The sequence below is a fragment of the Spodoptera frugiperda genome, chromosome 10, assembly GCF_023101765.2.
Source record: "Spodoptera frugiperda isolate SF20-4 chromosome 10, AGI-APGP_CSIRO_Sfru_2.0, whole genome shotgun sequence".
Classification (NCBI taxonomy): domain Eukaryota; kingdom Metazoa; phylum Arthropoda; class Insecta; order Lepidoptera; family Noctuidae; genus Spodoptera; species Spodoptera frugiperda.
Genome location: NC_064221.1, coordinates 970,796 through 989,503, shown reverse-complemented (window position 1 = coordinate 989,503; position 18,708 = coordinate 970,796). Strand labels below are relative to the sequence as shown.

At 36.3% G+C, this 18,708-nt stretch overlaps 2 protein-coding genes across 2 annotated transcripts in view; one reads left to right on the top strand and one right to left on the bottom strand.

Annotated features, from left to right (window-relative positions):
• LOC118277558 (rhophilin-2) overlaps window positions 1–12,321 on the top strand; it is a 58,036-nt gene extending 45,715 nt beyond the window's left edge. Inside the window, exons 4-15 of the mRNA XM_035596423.2 lie at window positions 5,982–6,138; window positions 6,536–6,677; window positions 6,960–7,051; window positions 7,167–7,316; window positions 7,787–7,933; window positions 8,257–8,335; window positions 8,446–8,553; window positions 8,731–8,851; window positions 9,034–9,176; window positions 9,280–9,911; window positions 10,032–10,184; window positions 10,476–12,321. Of these exons, the coding sequence (XP_035452316.2) occupies window positions 5,982–6,138; window positions 6,536–6,677; window positions 6,960–7,051; window positions 7,167–7,316; window positions 7,787–7,933; window positions 8,257–8,335; window positions 8,446–8,553; window positions 8,731–8,851; window positions 9,034–9,176; window positions 9,280–9,911; window positions 10,032–10,184; window positions 10,476–10,676 (2,125 nt within the window). The 3' untranslated portion in view covers window positions 10,677–12,321. The remainder of the gene's footprint in view (window positions 1–5,981; window positions 6,139–6,535; window positions 6,678–6,959; window positions 7,052–7,166; window positions 7,317–7,786; window positions 7,934–8,256; window positions 8,336–8,445; window positions 8,554–8,730; window positions 8,852–9,033; window positions 9,177–9,279; window positions 9,912–10,031; window positions 10,185–10,475) is intronic.
• A 942-nt stretch (window positions 12,322–13,263) lies between these two features.
• Window positions 13,264–18,695, bottom strand: LOC118277407 (S-adenosylmethionine mitochondrial carrier protein). The gene is made up of 6 exons (XM_050696135.1): window positions 18,356–18,695; window positions 18,154–18,274; window positions 16,757–16,902; window positions 15,339–15,437; window positions 14,839–14,994; window positions 13,264–14,488 (listed from the first exon to the last, which is right to left on the bottom strand). Exons 1-6 carry the CDS (start codon window positions 18,410–18,412, stop codon window positions 14,210–14,212), a joined length of 858 nt encoding a protein of 285 aa, XP_050552092.1. The 5' UTR covers window positions 18,413–18,695; the 3' UTR covers window positions 13,264–14,209.
• Window positions 18,696–18,708: the final 13 nt, after the last annotated feature.

Here is an 18,708-nt window from a genome sequence, read left to right as displayed (position 1 = left end):
CGTGGTGACGTCGCCGCATCTGCGCACGCTACTCATGATGAAGAGTCCCTCTGTGACTCGAAACTAGTAGAGCTTTTCTCCATTAATTTATATGAGTAAACCGTGATTTTTAGTTAATTTACTACATTATCAATCCATTCATAAGGACACACAGACATTAACATACTCTAACTTCCGAATTAAGGTTAAAAATACTACTAAAGACAATTTGAAATCGGTCTTTTGTATTTTAGCTTAACAATTTTAATGATTTGCTTTACTCAAGAATGGATCCTGAGACGTTATGTCAATGTATAGGTCAATTACATACATTGCCAAACATTTACTTTCACGCAGTCTTAGCCTTGTATTTATATAAATGGTACTAGATTACCTTATATATAAGCTTAAATAATAATAAAATTATAATTTGATACAATAATTGTATGAAGCAAGACTTGCAATAATGTATGTATACTGGATCATTTATTTTGACTAATTGGCCAAATAAATTATGTTTTTCGAACACAAATGGTAGTGGACCACCTTGACAAGTTTGTAAATTCAATATACTGTAATAGTAATATTATGACTGCCTCGTTGGTCGAGTGGTCGTAAGTACGATTGCCGGACAAGGGGTCTCGGGTTCGATTCCGGGTCAGGCAAAGTATTACTGGGCTTTTTGGAAAATTTCTCAGTAGTAGCACAGAGTCTGGAAATGTGCCCAGTATATGGCAATAGGCTCACCCCCTATAACATGGGAATTATAATAGAAATAGTAAAAAGTGGGTGTACATTTACAAAGCGGCATTACATGCCGTAATGTGCACTTTCAAACCTGTTGACTGTTTGTAAGTAAACACACACACGAAACCCACGACACAGGACAAAATCCTAGTGTGGCGCAACAAATTTTTTGTCAGTAATATTATTTTATATGACCATGTTTAATCCCACACATCACTTTTATATAAACTTTGTCCTATCAACGAAACTTATAGCAGAAGAAGAATTATCTAATTTGGTGCAGCCGTTCAAGAGATAGACGCGTACATACCAACTCACCTACATTTTGGGAATTCATTAAAATTATTAAAACAAAATCTTATTAAAATTAAGTCTATTTAAATCAACCCACACCCAAAAATCAGCCTAAAGGCAGTTAATATAAAGTATTTATTACGACACCGCTTTCACTGCGCCCTAGGATAGCATTGCCTTATAAAAACTAGTAATAATACTAAATAATAATATACTTATAGCCGTAATAATGTCAGATAGATTTAATAATACTTGTCGAGTTATAGTAAAAGTCTTAATGATGGTCAGGCTTGGTTACGCAATGTCGATGAACATGATTTGCATAAAGCTGGGTTTGGTCACACTGTCAGCGGTGTAATGAAGCGAGTCTGTCATTGTTAATGTCATCTTTTTACTTTTGGAGATAGATGCTTGTTTTTTTATTCATTTTGACGACAATATCTTACTGGTTTTTTTTTTTGGTAAGTTAAGTAGAAGTTTTCTCGTCGTTTATGTTTTTTTTATTCATAAAGTCTTTAGGGAAATTTAAGACTACCCAGGTAGTTATAGCTCCTAGCAAACAAAAGCCCTAAGTCGATGTATGAATCCGTTTATTAGAAATTACCTAATTACTCCGTTTATTAGAAAAACTGCACGCACGAGTGCAAGGTTGGCGCGGTGGTTGGACAACCGGCTACCATGCAACGTGATGCGGATTCCATTTCCGCACGGAGTACTTAACTCTTTGTGTGATCCACTAGTTGTTTCGGATTGGGTGTCATTTGCAACTGTTGACGGTTGGCGCGGTGGTTGGGCAACTAGCTTCCGTGCAACGTGTAGCGGGTTCGGTTGTTTCGGGTGTAGGTGTCATGTGTATGTGAACTTGTATGTTTGTAAACGCACACACGACACAGGAGAAAATCCTAGAGTGGGACAACGTATATTTTCTAAATATAAACGTGTTCGTTTTTAAAAAATGATAAGATTAGTATATCAAGCACATGTGTTACAAAATGCCATTACTAAAAAGAATCACGTCTACACATCACACTTTCAGCACGCGTGATGTTAGATTATCTATGCATAGTATGAAACTCATAAACATATTACATGAACTGAAATTGCGCAAATTGTTTGTATTTATTACTTGTAGTATATTTAACCCTGACATTATTACAGACTATTAAACAAAGCCGGCTAGTTTGAATGTCACTGTTTACTCATAGATTTTTATTACAAACAATTATTACACCCATAGATACATACGGCAACACATTTATAAACAACCAGTTTATCATGACCTCGCTTTGTTAGCTCTTTCCTTACATTCGTAGGTCAGTTTATACTGGTTTTGTATAGCTTCACGTGAAGTCATGTGTGCATTAATTTTATTTTATTTGCACATTGCATAAAATGGTAGCTTCAACTGGCCAAGGTGATGAAGAATGGGTCTAGTGTTATGTTTTGACGGAAGAACGTAATAGTATCTGATTGATGTTAGATAGGCATACAATGTTTATGTTAGGCAAATGTAGTATTATGGACCTGTAACGTAACATTACATCACGTTTACAATAACAGTTTGCGAAGTTTTTCGTTTAAATTTCGATTTTTTCTAAAGATATTTATTTAACGAATCGGGTAAAGTTCAACGTTTTTAAAATGGCTTAGAATCTGTACTGGAATACATACATAATATTTAATTATCATCATCACGCCTTTTATCCCCAAAGGGGTAGGCAGAGGTGCACATTATGACACGTAAGGCCACTGTGCAATGTACACCCACTTTTCCCAATTTTTGTTTCCCATGTTCCACGTTTCCAGACTATGCAGTCTACTACTACTGAGAAATTTTCGAAAAACCAAAAACCGAAAAATGCCCAGCAATCGGCCGGACCCGGAAATCGAACCCGATACCCCTTGCCCGGCACTCGCACTTGCAACCACTCAGCCAACGAGGCAGTCATAATTTTTAATCACTTATGGAAATTAAAATCTTCACATACCAATCAATAAAAATTGAGAGAAAATAAAAAATCATAATTAAAAAAGTGTCCCCGCTAGCACTGGCACCGCAACCCAATCAATGATGAGACGACAAACAGGAAACCAGTGCGGTGACTCGGGCCAATTAATCAAAAGTCCAGTTTTTATGTTTTATTGCCACATTTATATGGCTCTAATTAAAATCTCCAGCAAGAACTTGATATAGATACCATTACGTATGGACGGACGGCCATTTTAATTAGACATTTTTAAAATGCATTGATAATAAGTTATCTGTAACTTATTAGCATGATCGGTACCCTTAGTATGAGTTTGCTTTACGTTTAAAGTAATCGAAACGATAGCCTATTTGGCGCTCTGATTGGTTTGTTCATTCGAGCCGGCCAATCAGAGAGACGAATTCAAACTCGTACTAAGGATACGGTTAACGGATAAAAAAGTACCTATGGTTATAGTTTGTCTGTATCCCAAGTTTCATCAAAATCTGTTTAGTAGTTTTCGAGTGACAGTTACAAAAGTTGGATTCATTCCTGATATATATATTTTTTAATTGTGATAAATTAAACCTTTATCAGGTTAGTTTATTTGTGTACGGTATGGTAACTTAATTCTAAAAAAAGAATTTTGAAATTGCAAATTTTATATGCAGATTTGCAATAAAATTGCACCTTAAAAATTTTGCTGCATAAGATTTGTAATAAAAACGGCACTGATAGCTACATTAGCTACATTTGATTACAAAGTTCAATTTTATATTAAAACACGTACGGTAATGAAAGTAGGAAATGCGAAAATAAATCAAAATAAGCACTTTTTTAACTAACTCGTTTTGTCATGTCAACAAATATAAATGTTTTAGAAACGAAATCGGAACAGCATGCTATAGAATGCATGTTTTATTTATTTAAGTTGTTTACGCTGTTCCGATGAGCGGAGTTTTGCCGACATTTTAGAATTTACATACTGATGTAATGCCGACAAGGACGTCATCGGTAGAAATGTTTCATTTTATTAAAGCGTACAAATTATTATACATAATTTGATTAATGAGAAGTTATTACGATTTTCTTTAAACATGGAGATAGGTTAAATAGGGGCTTATTGGCAAATAAATGGTAAATGACCATTTAGTTATATCTTTACTGATATGTCAAAACTCTTTATTGATATGTCAAAAAAGAGAAATGTATTCGATTTTGACAAAATTGTTACGTAAACTTATATAGAAACGGTAAGCGTCATGATGAGTATTTATCATGTGCGTTAAATATTTTACTATTTAATACGATTGCCTTACCTCTAACACGTTCGTAACATCCAACCCTTCAATTCTTGAAGATGTCTTATTTTAAGAATCTTCTTCTAATCTTTTTTCTGAACAAAAACAAACTCTCTGTATTCTGTACATATTAATTCGTAAAAATAAAACCATTTCTCTCAAAAACAAAGATGGCGATTGGCGGCAAAAAGAAACAATACTTACCAACTTACCACAGACTAAAAAGAAGGACACTAAAAACAGGTTACACGCTATCATCATGCCATAACACTTAGAGGATAAAGAAAAAAAATAATAAACCTTTTGAAGTGTAAAATTCTAGATAATCGTTGTTATTATATGAAAAAAGTAAATGCAAGATAAAAGGTTGGACACAAAAACTGAATGGGCACTGCTCGTAAGTACTAAGTACCTAATTGGAGACTATGTGGTTACATGGAGATGCTACGGCGCGAAATTGTTTATTTTTAGTTATTATTGGTACATTTTTTAATGTAGAGTGGAACGGGTGTGATACGTTAAGGGTGTAATTTGGAGACATTTTAGGTGTCAACTTATAACGCAAGATATAAATTTTCATGTAAAACTGTATTGTTTATTTTTTTGGTTTAACCATAATAAATTACGCGTATGTGTCACACTTTTAGTATAATTATTGATATGGGAAATAATTTATATCTTAATTAATTTCTTGCTAACTTAATTATAACAAAATATCGTTACAATTCAATTACTGCTCGCCAATTAAACATAAAAGAGATTTAATAAAAAGACGGTTTCCGCCATTGTTTCATTTTCCCGCGCTCCGCCATATTGTAACCATAGACTAATAGAGTGGAATGCGCGCGCTAATCTACGTTCTTTTGTGAGGTATGCGAACTTTTTCTACATTTCTGTGTACTTTGATGTAGTTACAATTATTAAATATTTTTAACTTAACTTACATTATTGACTTTAAAAGAATAGCCGTATTACTTTAGCTATTATGCTATAATTAATACTTTTACCTAATAATGGGTAAAAGTTTGGCCGTTAGAACATAAAATAAGAGCGTCGAACGTAAAATAAGCCAATGATTCTAGAGAAACAACTGTTAACTGCCCGCAGGCAATAATTTCCTTCCAATAATAGTAATATTTAGAGCTAACGTATCATTAACTTCACTTGTTCGTAAGAATATGTTCTAGCTTTCTATCTGAGTCAGTGAGATAAAGGCTTGAATGCAATATTTATATTGGAACTACTATTGAGATGGCCATTAAAACATTTTGTATGACTTGTAACTTGTAAATTGGTCTTTAAAATATAAAAGCAACGTCACGCCATTTATCCCCGAAGGGATAGGCAGAGGTGCGCATTTGGGGATGTTATAATTTTGTCGTAGGTATCTATGGCTCTATAGCTCCTGGCTGTAGGAAGTTTATTCATCGATAGCCTTGTTAATTACGGTTATTCTTAAGGTAAACTAAGTACCGCCCTGGAGCTGCGGACTGCCTAGCCGGTTACCGGGGCTCCAGCTCGAAAAGCAGGAGTAGGAACGGGGTGGTTTTTAGTCAGTAAGAGTCTGACACTCCCTTGCCCAAAGCGAGAGAAGCCAATCGATGATTTCCCCTCTCAAAAAAAAATAAGTACCACTCTGTTTAAGTGAAAGTTTCTGGTCAGTGTAGCTAAAACTTCCCATTATTGTCGCCAGCGGTAAAGAATGCGTGATGCCGATGATCCCGCTGGGGCTGAAGGAGACGAAGGAGGTGGACTTCAGGGAGCCGTTCAAGGACTTCATCCTGGAGCACTACAGCGAGGACGCGGCGGCTTATGAAGATGCTATCTCGGACTTCATGGATATGAGACAGGTGAGTGACTTATTTATTTATTTGGAGGCATTTTTAGGGAAAAATCTAGTGTGAATGGTTGATTAGAGATGGATAATGTATTGTCGAGTTTTTAGCCAGGTTGGATTGCCAGATGGGCTCCAAATGTATTTTACAATGTGCTAAAATAGGTGAGATTTGGTTTTCTCAAGCTACTTTGCCTCAGATCCCCAGAATCCAATCTGGAAAATTGACATACCTACTTACCCAATTCTTCTTTGTTTTACCATTTACATTACTTGCAGTTAGGAGAGTTAACTCTGTAGTGATTATTGGAGTTTGTTCTGTTGGAGTGTGTAGAACGCCAGAAGTGCAGTAATTTAATAATTATGATGTTCTATTTCTAAGTTATTAATCAAGCTGTTTATGTTATCCGCAGGCGATGCGCACGCCAGTCAGATCGAGCGCGGGCGTCGCTCTGCTGTTCAAGTACTACAACCAGCTGTATTTCATCGAGCGACGGTTCTTCCCGCCCGACCGCTCGCTCGGCGTCTACTTCGAGTGGTTCGATTCGTTAACAGGTATTTAAAACTCTAGTTATTATACTGTTTGAATATTCTCTAATGATAATTTGAAAGATTAAAGAAGCAATTTGTTGTTTTTTTGACGCCATCTAGTGTTGAATGTAGAAAACATTTGTTTTTCGTTGGTGTCAATAGATGGTGTTAGTGAATTGTTTATGGAATTCAAATAGAGATGGCGTTACTTGTATGCTTTCTTTTTTCATAGGAAACTTTTCTCTGTTTTTAATAGTTTTTCTAAAAGTTTATTGGGTATCTACAATTTTCTTTTGTCTTTTGCAGGAGTCCCGTCATGCCAGCGAACAGTGGCTTTCGAGAAAGCTTGTGTCTTGTTCAACATAGCTGGCATCTATACTCAACTAGGAGCTAAACAGGTATCAGCAATATTCAACTTGTTCTTCTTATTATTCTAATTGTAATTTTGTTTACGAAACGGGTTTTTTTAACCTAATATATTATAATTTTGACTGTACCTGTTGCTATTGCCAGGACCGCTCGACGTGCTCGGGCCTGGACGGCGGCGTGGAGGCGTGGCTCCGCGCGGCGGGCGCGCTGCGCTACGTGCTGGACAACTTCACCAACGCGCCCTCCGTCGACCTCGCCGCCGACACACTGCTTGTACTCGCCGCGCTCATGACTGTACGACCGGCTTTATTTACTATATACCTTTATTTTCTACCCTTACAACTTACTCTTTGAGCTTTATGCTTAACTAGATTCACTAGTCTGCACGGTTGGCGCGGTGGCTGGGCAACTGGCTGTCGTGCAAAGTGTAGCGTAGTGTAGGGTTCAATTCCCGCACGGAGGAACTCTCTGTGATCCACAAATTGTTGTTCCGGGTCTGGGTGTAATGTTTATATGAATTTGTAAGTTTGTAAACACATCCACGACACAAGAGAAAATAATAATGTGGGTTTTATTAAAAGAAAATTAAATATCAACATTAACTAATGGATCATTTGCCATCTGCCCTTACAACTTACTTAGGGTGATATTATTATATTATTACATACTATATTCTAACAACAATTCCCTATTCTGAGTTATTGTAGCAGTACACGGTTTCGACTTTATCTCGGTGGTAATAATGATTATATTTGACTATACAGGCCCAAGCCCGCGAGTGCCTGTTCGAGAAGCTGCAGCTGCAGGCGGGCGAGGCGGTCCCCGAGCTGCGGCGCGCGCCCGACCTCTGCCTCGACCTCGCGCACGAGGCCGCGCATCTCGCGCACACATACAGGCAGCTCTACGACAAGGTTACTACTGGCCCATACCATACATACATCATCATCATCAGCCGAGAGACGTCCACTGCTGAACAAAGGCCTCCCCCTTGGTCCTCCACGTAGAACGATAAGTCGCCACCTGCATACATACATGCAGTTACAATTTTATTTTAATCCAGCGACAAAGTATTTAAATTCAGACTAGTAAAACTTTCATATTGCTTGGTTGACTAAATGATAAAAAGCTTACAATAATATTTTCTAATACATTTTATCTCATCATGTCATCTGGATGTGAAGTTTCAGGATTATATGGAAAGGTATTCATACAATAATGTTTGTCTTGTCAACAGATGCAATCAGAGGGTGTGTTCAACTACGTGCCATACTCGTGGGTCTCTTTAGTCCACGTTAAGACTGAGTTTTATAAAGGTATGTATAATTTTACAATAACACACTTAACATACATGGCAAAGACTAATTTATAAACCTAATTTTGATCTTAAACAAGAGTTTAAAATACTTATGCTATCTTTCTTCAGCGTTGGCGCACCAGTATTGTGCGACAGGTCTACTGAACATGCCAGCATCGTCTCGCTCCCCCAGCCGCCTTGCATCGCTCTACGATGCTGATACACATCTCGATAATGGTAATTTAAAACATACTGAAAAATCTACAATAAGTAAAATATAATAAAGTACACGTGGTGTGTTGTGGATTTTTTACCACAAAGTAGTGGAACTTTTATGAAATCGTCTATTTTCGTAGACAAATAATGATTTTATCTCCAACCAAACAAAACCCTCTCGCTTTTGCGTGATTTCAGGCTCTTCTATATCTCCAACGCTGAAGGACGCTGATGTGGATTGGATCGCATTAGGCCGCGCACATCTCGCTGAGGCGCTCACTTTGTACGAAGAAGCGCTCAGACTACAAAGGATGTGTCGGTAAGTTATCTCTTACAAACAGTTCGCAAAAAGTAATATACGTAGCAAGTACGCAAATTATATAAAAGTAAATGAATTACCAACTAATTCTGCCTCATTCAAATCCTCATAGTCTTGTGATTGTTATCACACATGACAGTTTTAGTACGCAGGAAATAATGTAAAAGTTATTATTCTTCCAGTGAGTTGCGCGGCAAGGAAGCGATCTCTCTAGTAGTACGCGCCCAGCTGGAGCGCGCGGCGCGGGAGCGCGGGGCCGGCGCCGCGCACAATGACAACGACGCCAACGACTTCACCGACCTCATCGACGCGCCCAACGTACAGCGTGAGTACACAGCTTTACATTCTACTAGTTTAACAATCGCTTTAGCTAATCACCTGATATTTTTTAAGTAGCATCCTTAAATAATCAACTATTTTACCCACAGCATCATCGAAATTCCAACTGGCCCTAACGCAACCGGACTTCGCTCAGCACAGAGTAGAAGATCTATTCAAGTCTTTGGGTCCAATCGCCATATTCTCCGCCAAACGTCACTGGAGCGCCCCACGGCTCGTCCAACTACAAAAATATAGAGATGGGTCCCGCCGCATTGAGAGACCACGAAATGGAAACGTTGAAGATTATGAAGAAACAAGAAACGGCAAACACAGGAGCGAGAAGCGAGACAGGTCGGAAGATAACAGCACTTATTACAACCAAATAATTAGAAGCGATGAGAAGTATTCCAACGAATATGAAAAGAAGAAACTACACAGGGTCACAAAACAGAATGGAGTGTATATAAATAGTTACAACAATAATAATTATGAATATCATCCCAAAGTCTTGGACTATGATACGCAGAATGAGTATAAGATTAAAGAAGGAAAACTTGAGAATGGGGTGAAGGAGTGTAATGGTAAAGTGAAGAATGGAAGGCGAAAGGATCCCTTGAGAAGGGCAGCGAGCGAATACAACGTGTCGAACGCGAAAAACGAAGATGAAGGCTTTGGATTCTCAGTGAGAGGAGACGCGCCTGTTGTTATTGCAGGGGTCGAGCCCAACTCTTTGGCTGATGTAAGTATCATTTAAGTTCAAAAAATACAAATGCCTTACTGCATTAAAATTCTAATAAGGACATAAGAAAGAGCTTTCATTTATTACAATATTAACTGATGCAAACATTGTTTTTTTCAGATCGGTGGTATGCGTGAAGGAGACTTTATAATATCTATTGGCGATACTGACGTGAAATGGAGCTCTCATGATGAAGTGGTCAGACTGATACAGGAGGCAGGAGATACACTCACTATGAAGCTAGCTACACCGATGGATAAGAGCTGTCTTAAGGTATATTGAACTGTTTATTTCTTTTGAATATTTGACTCAATATAGGTTCCAGGACACTTGAAAGTCACAATATTTATAACATAATTTAACAGAAATATGCGGTATCTTATATCACTATTGGAAAAGATGCAAGTAACAAAAATGTCCGTCGAAAATCAGCTTATACGTAGTCTTGATCAAACATGTCAATGCTGACGATAAGTTTTCATATTTAGAAAAGAAATTTTAAAATGATGAATTGAAGAAATTTCGAAATATTAAAATGATTACTATCGTTTGCTCAATTTCCAGGCATCACCAGAAACGCCTCGACAGTCCAACTCGAACCAAGGCTCGGTGTCTGCGGCATCGACAGCGTCGAGCGGTTCCACAGCAGTGACTGCGCGGTCCTCGGCCCGTCGGGCGCCATCTTGGAACCCATTCCGACGTCACACCACCAGGGACAACAGCTCACACCGCGGGTCACACACCAGCAATATTATCTTCAGATAAAAAGATAGGCCTTATTAATAACACAGTTATTTTTTGTTAACACCGCCATCTATGAATGTTATCTTGTATCATTATTGCGGTGTCTTTTACTAATGCCATCTTTTGGTTGTTTTGCAAAAATATTGCTAGAAATTAAATACCTTGTGTAGAAATATGTACTTAAAACAAAGAAACAACTGCTGGTTTAAACATTCCTGGTCAAAAAATCTATTTAAAATAATTTGTAAACGATGTTCACCATCAAGTCACAAAATATCAAAGGTTTATCTTTAATGTCAATCAGTAACGCCATCTATATTTATTAAGTCGAAAACGATTTTGTTAATAAGTAAAATTAAGTTTATAATACCAACGCCATCTGTTATCCAATGTCTGTACTACTTTATAGATCTTAGCGTGTTTGAGGAGATTTATGTAAGTTTGGGCGCGGCAACATTTGCTACTATTATATTTAGTTTCCTAAATAAATAGTTAGGTATGGGAACTTTATATCGGCTATGAAACTCCAAAGTTTAATATTTTTGTATAAGTTACAACTTGGTAAATAAAAAATATCTATCCTATGTATGGATTAATAAAGTTTATTAAGGTTTTAATAACTTTCTACTATATATTTGTAGTTCTCCAAACTTTTTATACGTTTTGCCTATCTCTAAATATTTTAAAACCTTTCATTTTTCTTCTATAATTTTTTCTTGTAAGTTCTTTACAAGATTTTTTCCCTAATTTACTATTCAAACTAAACATTGATTGACGCCTTTATACATTTTCCAAACTCGAATTTGTCTGTAATATTATAAAACATATATATTTTATAAAAACTAATTATAATAATATTGTATCTATTTCAACACAGTCCCTAAATAACTGTCACATCTTTATATTAGAAAAAGACGTGCGCAGTTGTATAAAAACGTCGACATTTTGAACAAAAACGACTTCTTTCCTCCTTCCAAAATCGAATATTTTAAATAAAGGTACTCACAAATGTTGATCAAGTTTCAATTCGAAATTGAAAAGTAGTCAACTACGGAATTTCGTCGACAGTCGGATTGGCCATGTAGTCAAGATGGCAATAGCTTTCCGGGGCCCTAACGTAACTAAGACTTGGCTTAAAATATAAAACAATTTCTTCGATCTGTTTTGACCACGGGCCCCTGAGCCATTGTCACCGGGGCCCTTAAAACCAAGTCCGACCCTGTCGACAGTACCTAATGCCTACTGTTTTCTTACAAAACCGGCGGCTGATTGTAAAACTACAATTAAAATAACATTATTATAATATGTATATTGAATAAACTAGTAAATATGCGTCACAATTAATTTAGCTATACGTGTAATTACAGTATTTTAGTTTATACATAAACAGTTAAATAAAAATCTAATTAATATATTAACATTTAACATTTTGGATGTGATCGATTTTAAAGTATTTAATTTGATTCTGTACTAACATTGATCGCGTCCAGAAAATAAAATTTTAGATTGATTGTAACAATTTAAAATTTTAATTTTGATTTCGCTTTAGATATTTTGTATATTGTAGATTTAAACGTGTATATCAACTGTATAATACTTGTATAAGGTAAAATGTATAAAATTGTTGTGGTTACTTTTGAACAATAAAGGTTTATTTAAAGGCAAATGTTGTTTTTATTATATACATGGGTCCCACCAGCAGGTTATAGGTACACATGGGCCCAACCTAACATGAGAGAAAACAAGTAATTTTTTTTTCTTTTTTCACGCAAAATTCATAATATGTTCTGGGCCGACAACGGACGTTTGGCCGCTATCTCGCCTGATGGTAAGTGATGATGCGGCCTACGATGGAGCACGTCTGCCCATAAGCAACCTATTCACTCGGGCTTTGAAGACACCCAGGTTATACACACCCAGGAAACACAGACTCCGGCAAGGAGTTCCACTCAGCGGTTCGCACAAGGAAGCTTGAAGTTCGCTTCAAGCTGCCTTGTGCTGCGAGTGGGTGGGATATCCACCATGAAACGGTAACGCCTCGCCGATTGTCTTGTGGTTCGATGATGGACAGGACTAGGAGGAACCAAGTTGTGCAATTCCTCCGCACACTCTCCGAAATGTATTCGATCTTACAATATCTCGAAAACTGTAGGTCCTAGCTAAAAAAACAACTAATTCATCACTTCTCTTATGTTAAATCCCCCATAAACACGTCACTTGCTGATTGGGTGACAGAGTGGGAATGACCTTGAGGACATTATGGTGGAATGTGCCCGGTTCATTAAACCTCAAACATATTTGGAAGAACTCTCAGTATTTTTATGATAGTACCTTTAGTTTATGTATGACTTTCTTGTCATATCGAATCGAAAAAAATTTATAACAATTATTTCGTAACACGACCATGTAAACCCATTATTTGCTGATCTTTAGTAAAACATCCTGTTCATAAATACGCGTTAACCAGATGGCAACGCAAAACGGTCTAGTTGCAGTTTCGGTTCTCGCTCTACTCTGTGTTCCAGGTCTGTATGTAATGTGAGAGTTTGTAAACGCACTCACGACCCAGGAGAAAATTTAAATGTGGACCCAAAAAGAAACACAGAACTTAAATTCCAACATTTTATTGAAAAACATCACAGAACTAATAACTATTTACATAACAAATTCAACCACATTAAATATACACAATGTATCTCAAATACATAGCTATCTACTATTCGATTTTACAACCATACACCAACAAAATTACATGAGGTATACTATAAATTAGGAACTAATGTTAAGACCCAAACTACCAAACAAAAACTAAAATCCTTACATTTTAAAAAATATTGATAAAATAACATTTCTTTGGTCTTTGGTATGTACCTTCTAATACTATCAAATCCCTATTAGGCCAGTGCTTTCAAAAAATAAAGGAAAATATAACATACAAGTCAAAATACTGTCAATTTCATAAATAAATAATTTCAAATATTGCACCTTACAATATAGGTAATCAAAATATAGAAAACATCTCATACAAACGACTCATTTCAGCATTATTATACAAATCTTAGAATAAAACTTAAGCACCATCATATTGTACAGTGAATGACCTGCCTTGTAAATTAGTTTCTGTAAGGAAAGTACGTGTAATCGACTCCAAAATCCTATCTATCTCTGTAACAAATCTCATCAGGATCAGTCCAGCTGTTTAATAGAAAACTACCAAATAAACTTTCTAGGTAGATTGACACCAGTCTTTAATTTATGTACGTTTAAATAGCCCTGAACGTGCTTAGGTACTTGTTTTTTATATAACGTCACGCCTTTAATCCCCAAAGGGTAGGCAGAGGTGCACACTGCGACATGTAATTGCCACTGTACAATGTACACCTACTTCTTCACAATTTATGTTGTAAGTCCCATGTGAGCCTATTGATTTAGGTACTTGTGTAGAGCCTTAAACAGTACTTATAACTAGAACAGTCATATTGGTAGCCAAGTTCCAAAACCACATAATGCTTGCAGCGGGTCACAAGAAAAATTTACAAATTTAACACCAAATGCTATCTCCTATCGAAATATTTTTCAACATACTTCTTCACATCTTCATATACTCCGAAAAAGACGAATCCTCCAATCATGATGGCTGTCATCCTTGGCATGACTCCAGCGAAGAGACCTTTGAACCCTGACTCTATGTAGATGGAAGTCAGGACTGGTCTGATCCTCATCTTCCCTGATACTCTGTACCCGTCTGATAACATGATGCGGGTTTTGGCGAGGTCTAAAGGCGTTGTTAGGACCGCTGCGAAGCCACCTGCTATTGAGCCGCAGATTGCACTCTGAAAATGAAAGGTTTAATCAAGATTTCAGAACTGTTGCTGCAGGGATACTGTTAGATACTATTAACAGGGGTATTATAGGATACTCACTTTTCGCGAGGTTTATCATTAGTAATAGGTAAATCTCATTTAAAATCAAATAAATTTAATAATGCTGGTTTCAGGATGTCATGATTAAGGAAATTGTAAACGGCTTTAGCAGTCGCACTTACGGTCAATCAAAGAAACAATTGTTTATTTTATACTTTTAATGGAAACTCGCAATCATTTATCGATAAGTACTATTTCTTGACTTCCTTAGCATTACTCTTCAACCAGAAGTTCTTCCGCGAGTAAGTATAATAACTAACCTGAAAGCTGCTAATCTCGCCGTTGTTATATTTCCTGACTGTAGTCTTCAGCATCTCCCAGACTGGCAGCTCTATGAAGCTGAAGGGCAGGTCTCGCAGCACGGTGGAGCCGAAACCGCGATACACGCCGCGGAAGAAACCTTCGGTCTTGTATGCCTGGGGCAGAAACAATGTTATTATATTAAGTAAAGTTATTGTTCTTTAGGAGATCCAAGTGTAGGTACCTAAACCAAAGGTGAAAGTTTTGTGATATAGTAAATGTAAGACGTCTAAATGATATGATGATGGTGTTCGACATCACTAAGAATGCAAAACACACAAAAAATATGGAAGATCAGAATCTTTCAATAATACTTAGTAATTCAATAAATCAGCGGACTTTTTGGTGGTGATTTTCTTTTAAGATACACAAGAACCCACGACGTCAGACAAGCTGTGTGCTATTTATTGTGTATTTGAAGTAAATCTCTTAAAATAATAAAAAATAAATAAATACTCACATGTAACAGTATGGATACGCTACTCTTGGAGTTGGTACCGACGTATGTTTGTTTCCTCTGTTTCGCTATTTCGGTGGGGACGCGGATCAGACACGCTAGCTACAACAAAATTTAAATATAATAAATAAAAAAATCAACAAGCCTTGTGGTAGTGGTTACTATCCCTAATCTTCATGCTAATCTCGGTAAGAGCCAATTGAGAGATTACACATTAGGGAGGCAAGGAAGGAAGGAAGGTTTCTGCTAAACCTGGATCATTTGAACTATAGTCTCCAGGCTGTCTGGGAAGCATGGAGAATATGGCAAATCTTCTTATCTTATCTAGAAGTTTCCTGTTACGGCTTATGAATGATTTAGCAGTTACATTGTCACGCTGACTTCATTAACAAGTTTACCGCTACGTCGGTCACTGGTGACAGACGCTTAGCGGAGAATTTGCTTTCAACGAATTTCTTTCGGCAGTTTATGCTTTAAAGAAAGTTTCCTCAATATAAGAACTAAACCAATTAGCTCATAAATGTTGAAAGAAAATCTTCCGAGGTCGTCAGATGCGTCTCTAACAGTTTAAATTAGGCAAACAATGACGAAATAAGAGTTATTTATGGAGAAGTTACTTAATTCTTATGATAATTGAATAGGATACTTACAAACTTATTGCAGAAAAAATAAAAGTTATTGTAAGAAATAACTAAGAACCACTTTATTTTTTTGAATTCGGTTGAAAAATAACAAACTGACGTAGACAGACTAGTCGGAGACTAAGCTCCGTGAGAAATTAAGGTGTCAAACAATAGAAACATTCAATAGGTAGGTAAGTAGGCTATAGATAAATATCTAGACTTACTAGACAGATCAAGGCATTCAGAGTTCAGACATAATTACTAAAGAAATAATATGGTATGAATATAATATATGCTAATTTGTATACATACATAATAAAATATGCTAAGCAACTGAACACACACAAGATTATTAATCATTGTGCTTAGTACTAGTCATTATGTCATGTGACAATAGAGATTAATTTGCAAGTCATCTTAGCTCACACACGAAACTTTGACACATAATGAAAAAATGATATGCCACCTTTCACCCGGGCCCCTGGCCCTAGGTCCTTGCGCCCTAATTCGGCCCTGATTTTTTTTACTTTAACTTTCACATAAATAGAGAATCCAATAAAATCTATACTAATTACTAATAAATAATATATAAAGCTGAAGAGTTTGTTTGTTTGCTTGAACACGCTAATCTCCGGAATTACAGGTCCGATTTGAATAATTATTTTTGTGTTGGATAGTGTATTTGTCGAGGAAGGCTATAGGCTATAAAACTTCACGCTACGATCAATAGGAGCCGAGCAGAGTAGGTGAAACCGCGAGGAAGTAGCTAGTACGTAATATAATAGGTATTTGACTCACCACTTCACCGACACTGGCTGCGAACATGTGCACCATAGGAGTGTACTGTGTGGCCACCAGGGGCTGGCAGAGGGTCTTGGTAGCTTCATACGATACAAAGAACAGTGCTGTTGTGGGCATAGACGTTGCAGCTACGGTTAGCAGACCTGAAATAAATGGAGTCAATGTAAAGATAATTGAAAAATTACTAGCTGTTTTACTACATAGTATAAAACAAAGTCGCTTTCTCTGTCCCTTTGTATGTTTAAATCTTTAAAACTACGCAACAGATTTTGATGCGATTTTTTTAATAGATAGAGTGATTCAAGAGGTAGGTTTATAATATGTATAATACATGCATAATATATCACCATTGCACCCATGCAAAGCTGAGGCGGGTCGCTAGTAAATTATAAAATTTACTTAGAGTCACTACTAAAAAAAAATCATACAGATTGTAAAATTTTCTTTTTGCATAAGGATGTAGTCGAGCCAATTTGTTCAATTACCTACAATAGTTTCAACATTGCATGATAGTCAGTCTGTCCATTCTTTAGGTACCAACTTTGTAATCAGCTGAACTAGTAGGCAGTTATTAGATTAGATTAGATTTCAGCCATGATCGTCCCACTGTAGGGCAAAGACTTCCCTATCCTCCTTCATAGTTTAAGATATGTGTTTATTATTATATTTTAACAATACTTGTATTTACATTGAATCACACTAATATTACAAATGTAAAAGTTTGTTTGTTCGTCCATCAATCATGCTGAAACTACTAAATGGCAATTGAAGAAATTTTGTATACATACAGGGTATGAACTGACTTGGGTGATACTTTTATCCTGCATTAATGCAGGTGAAGCCGCTAGCAGAAGCTAGTTGAATATAAAATCATGTGAATTTTATACAAAGACTATTTTAAAATGCAAATTGAGCTAATCGCTAATACCTTTTTGCATCTAATTTATCAAATAATATTTTATGACAGTTTCTTACAATAATACTTAGTAATTATCATTTATAAACTACTTATAGACTTACATTCTGGCTCTGTATTATTATACTACCTATACTTTATACATTATGGTCCTGTATTAGCATAATGATACTGGTATCATGCAACAGGTGTAAAATATTGTGTAAGAAATATTAATGTCATAATCAGCAATAAGTAAATACTTTAAAAAACAAACAAATGGATTATTTCCCACAGATTTTTATAGTGGACAAATTCATTTATTTTTAACTTGTTAAACTGGCAAACATTGTACCGCAAACATTATTTTCTCACCATTTAAACCTTCCATGGACTTCTACAAATAATTCAGCCATTCTCGAGTTTTAACGCGAGTAAAGAACAGCAATTGATTTCTATATAAATATAGAGAGATAGTTAAAACATAATGTTAACACACCTCTGTAGACACCACTGAAGCCGCCAGCTTTTTGGAAACCTTGAGCACTCTGCAACCGAGTCTTTAGTGTATCCAGAGGGTACAGGGTCACATCTACAGACACACCAGCTATAGCCCCCGCCTAAAACAAGCATTTATTCATTACACAGCCTCTTAGTAAAACCAAATAACTGATGCAATTTTCAAAAATATTCAAACTTACCACTAAAGGTGGGAAATGCGTAGATTTAAACGATTTCGATTTACCCTTACGCTCCATATTAACAGTTTAATTTAAAACCAACAAGTAATTTAAAGTTATGTAAATTTATCATGAAATAACCTCAAAATATAAGTTCACGACAACAAACACAAGTCATTTAGAGCAATTATGTTGATTTATTACTCAGGTTATTGATGTAACTCGGAACAATGTGTGAGAACATTTTCGTCGAGAGTAATAAATTGTGGCATTTTTGTAAAATTTTATTATTTTATTTCAAATCTTTCCCGGGTTCTACGAAGCACTGTCACGTTCATTCTGTCTGATTCTGATAACTGTCATTTTTGACACCT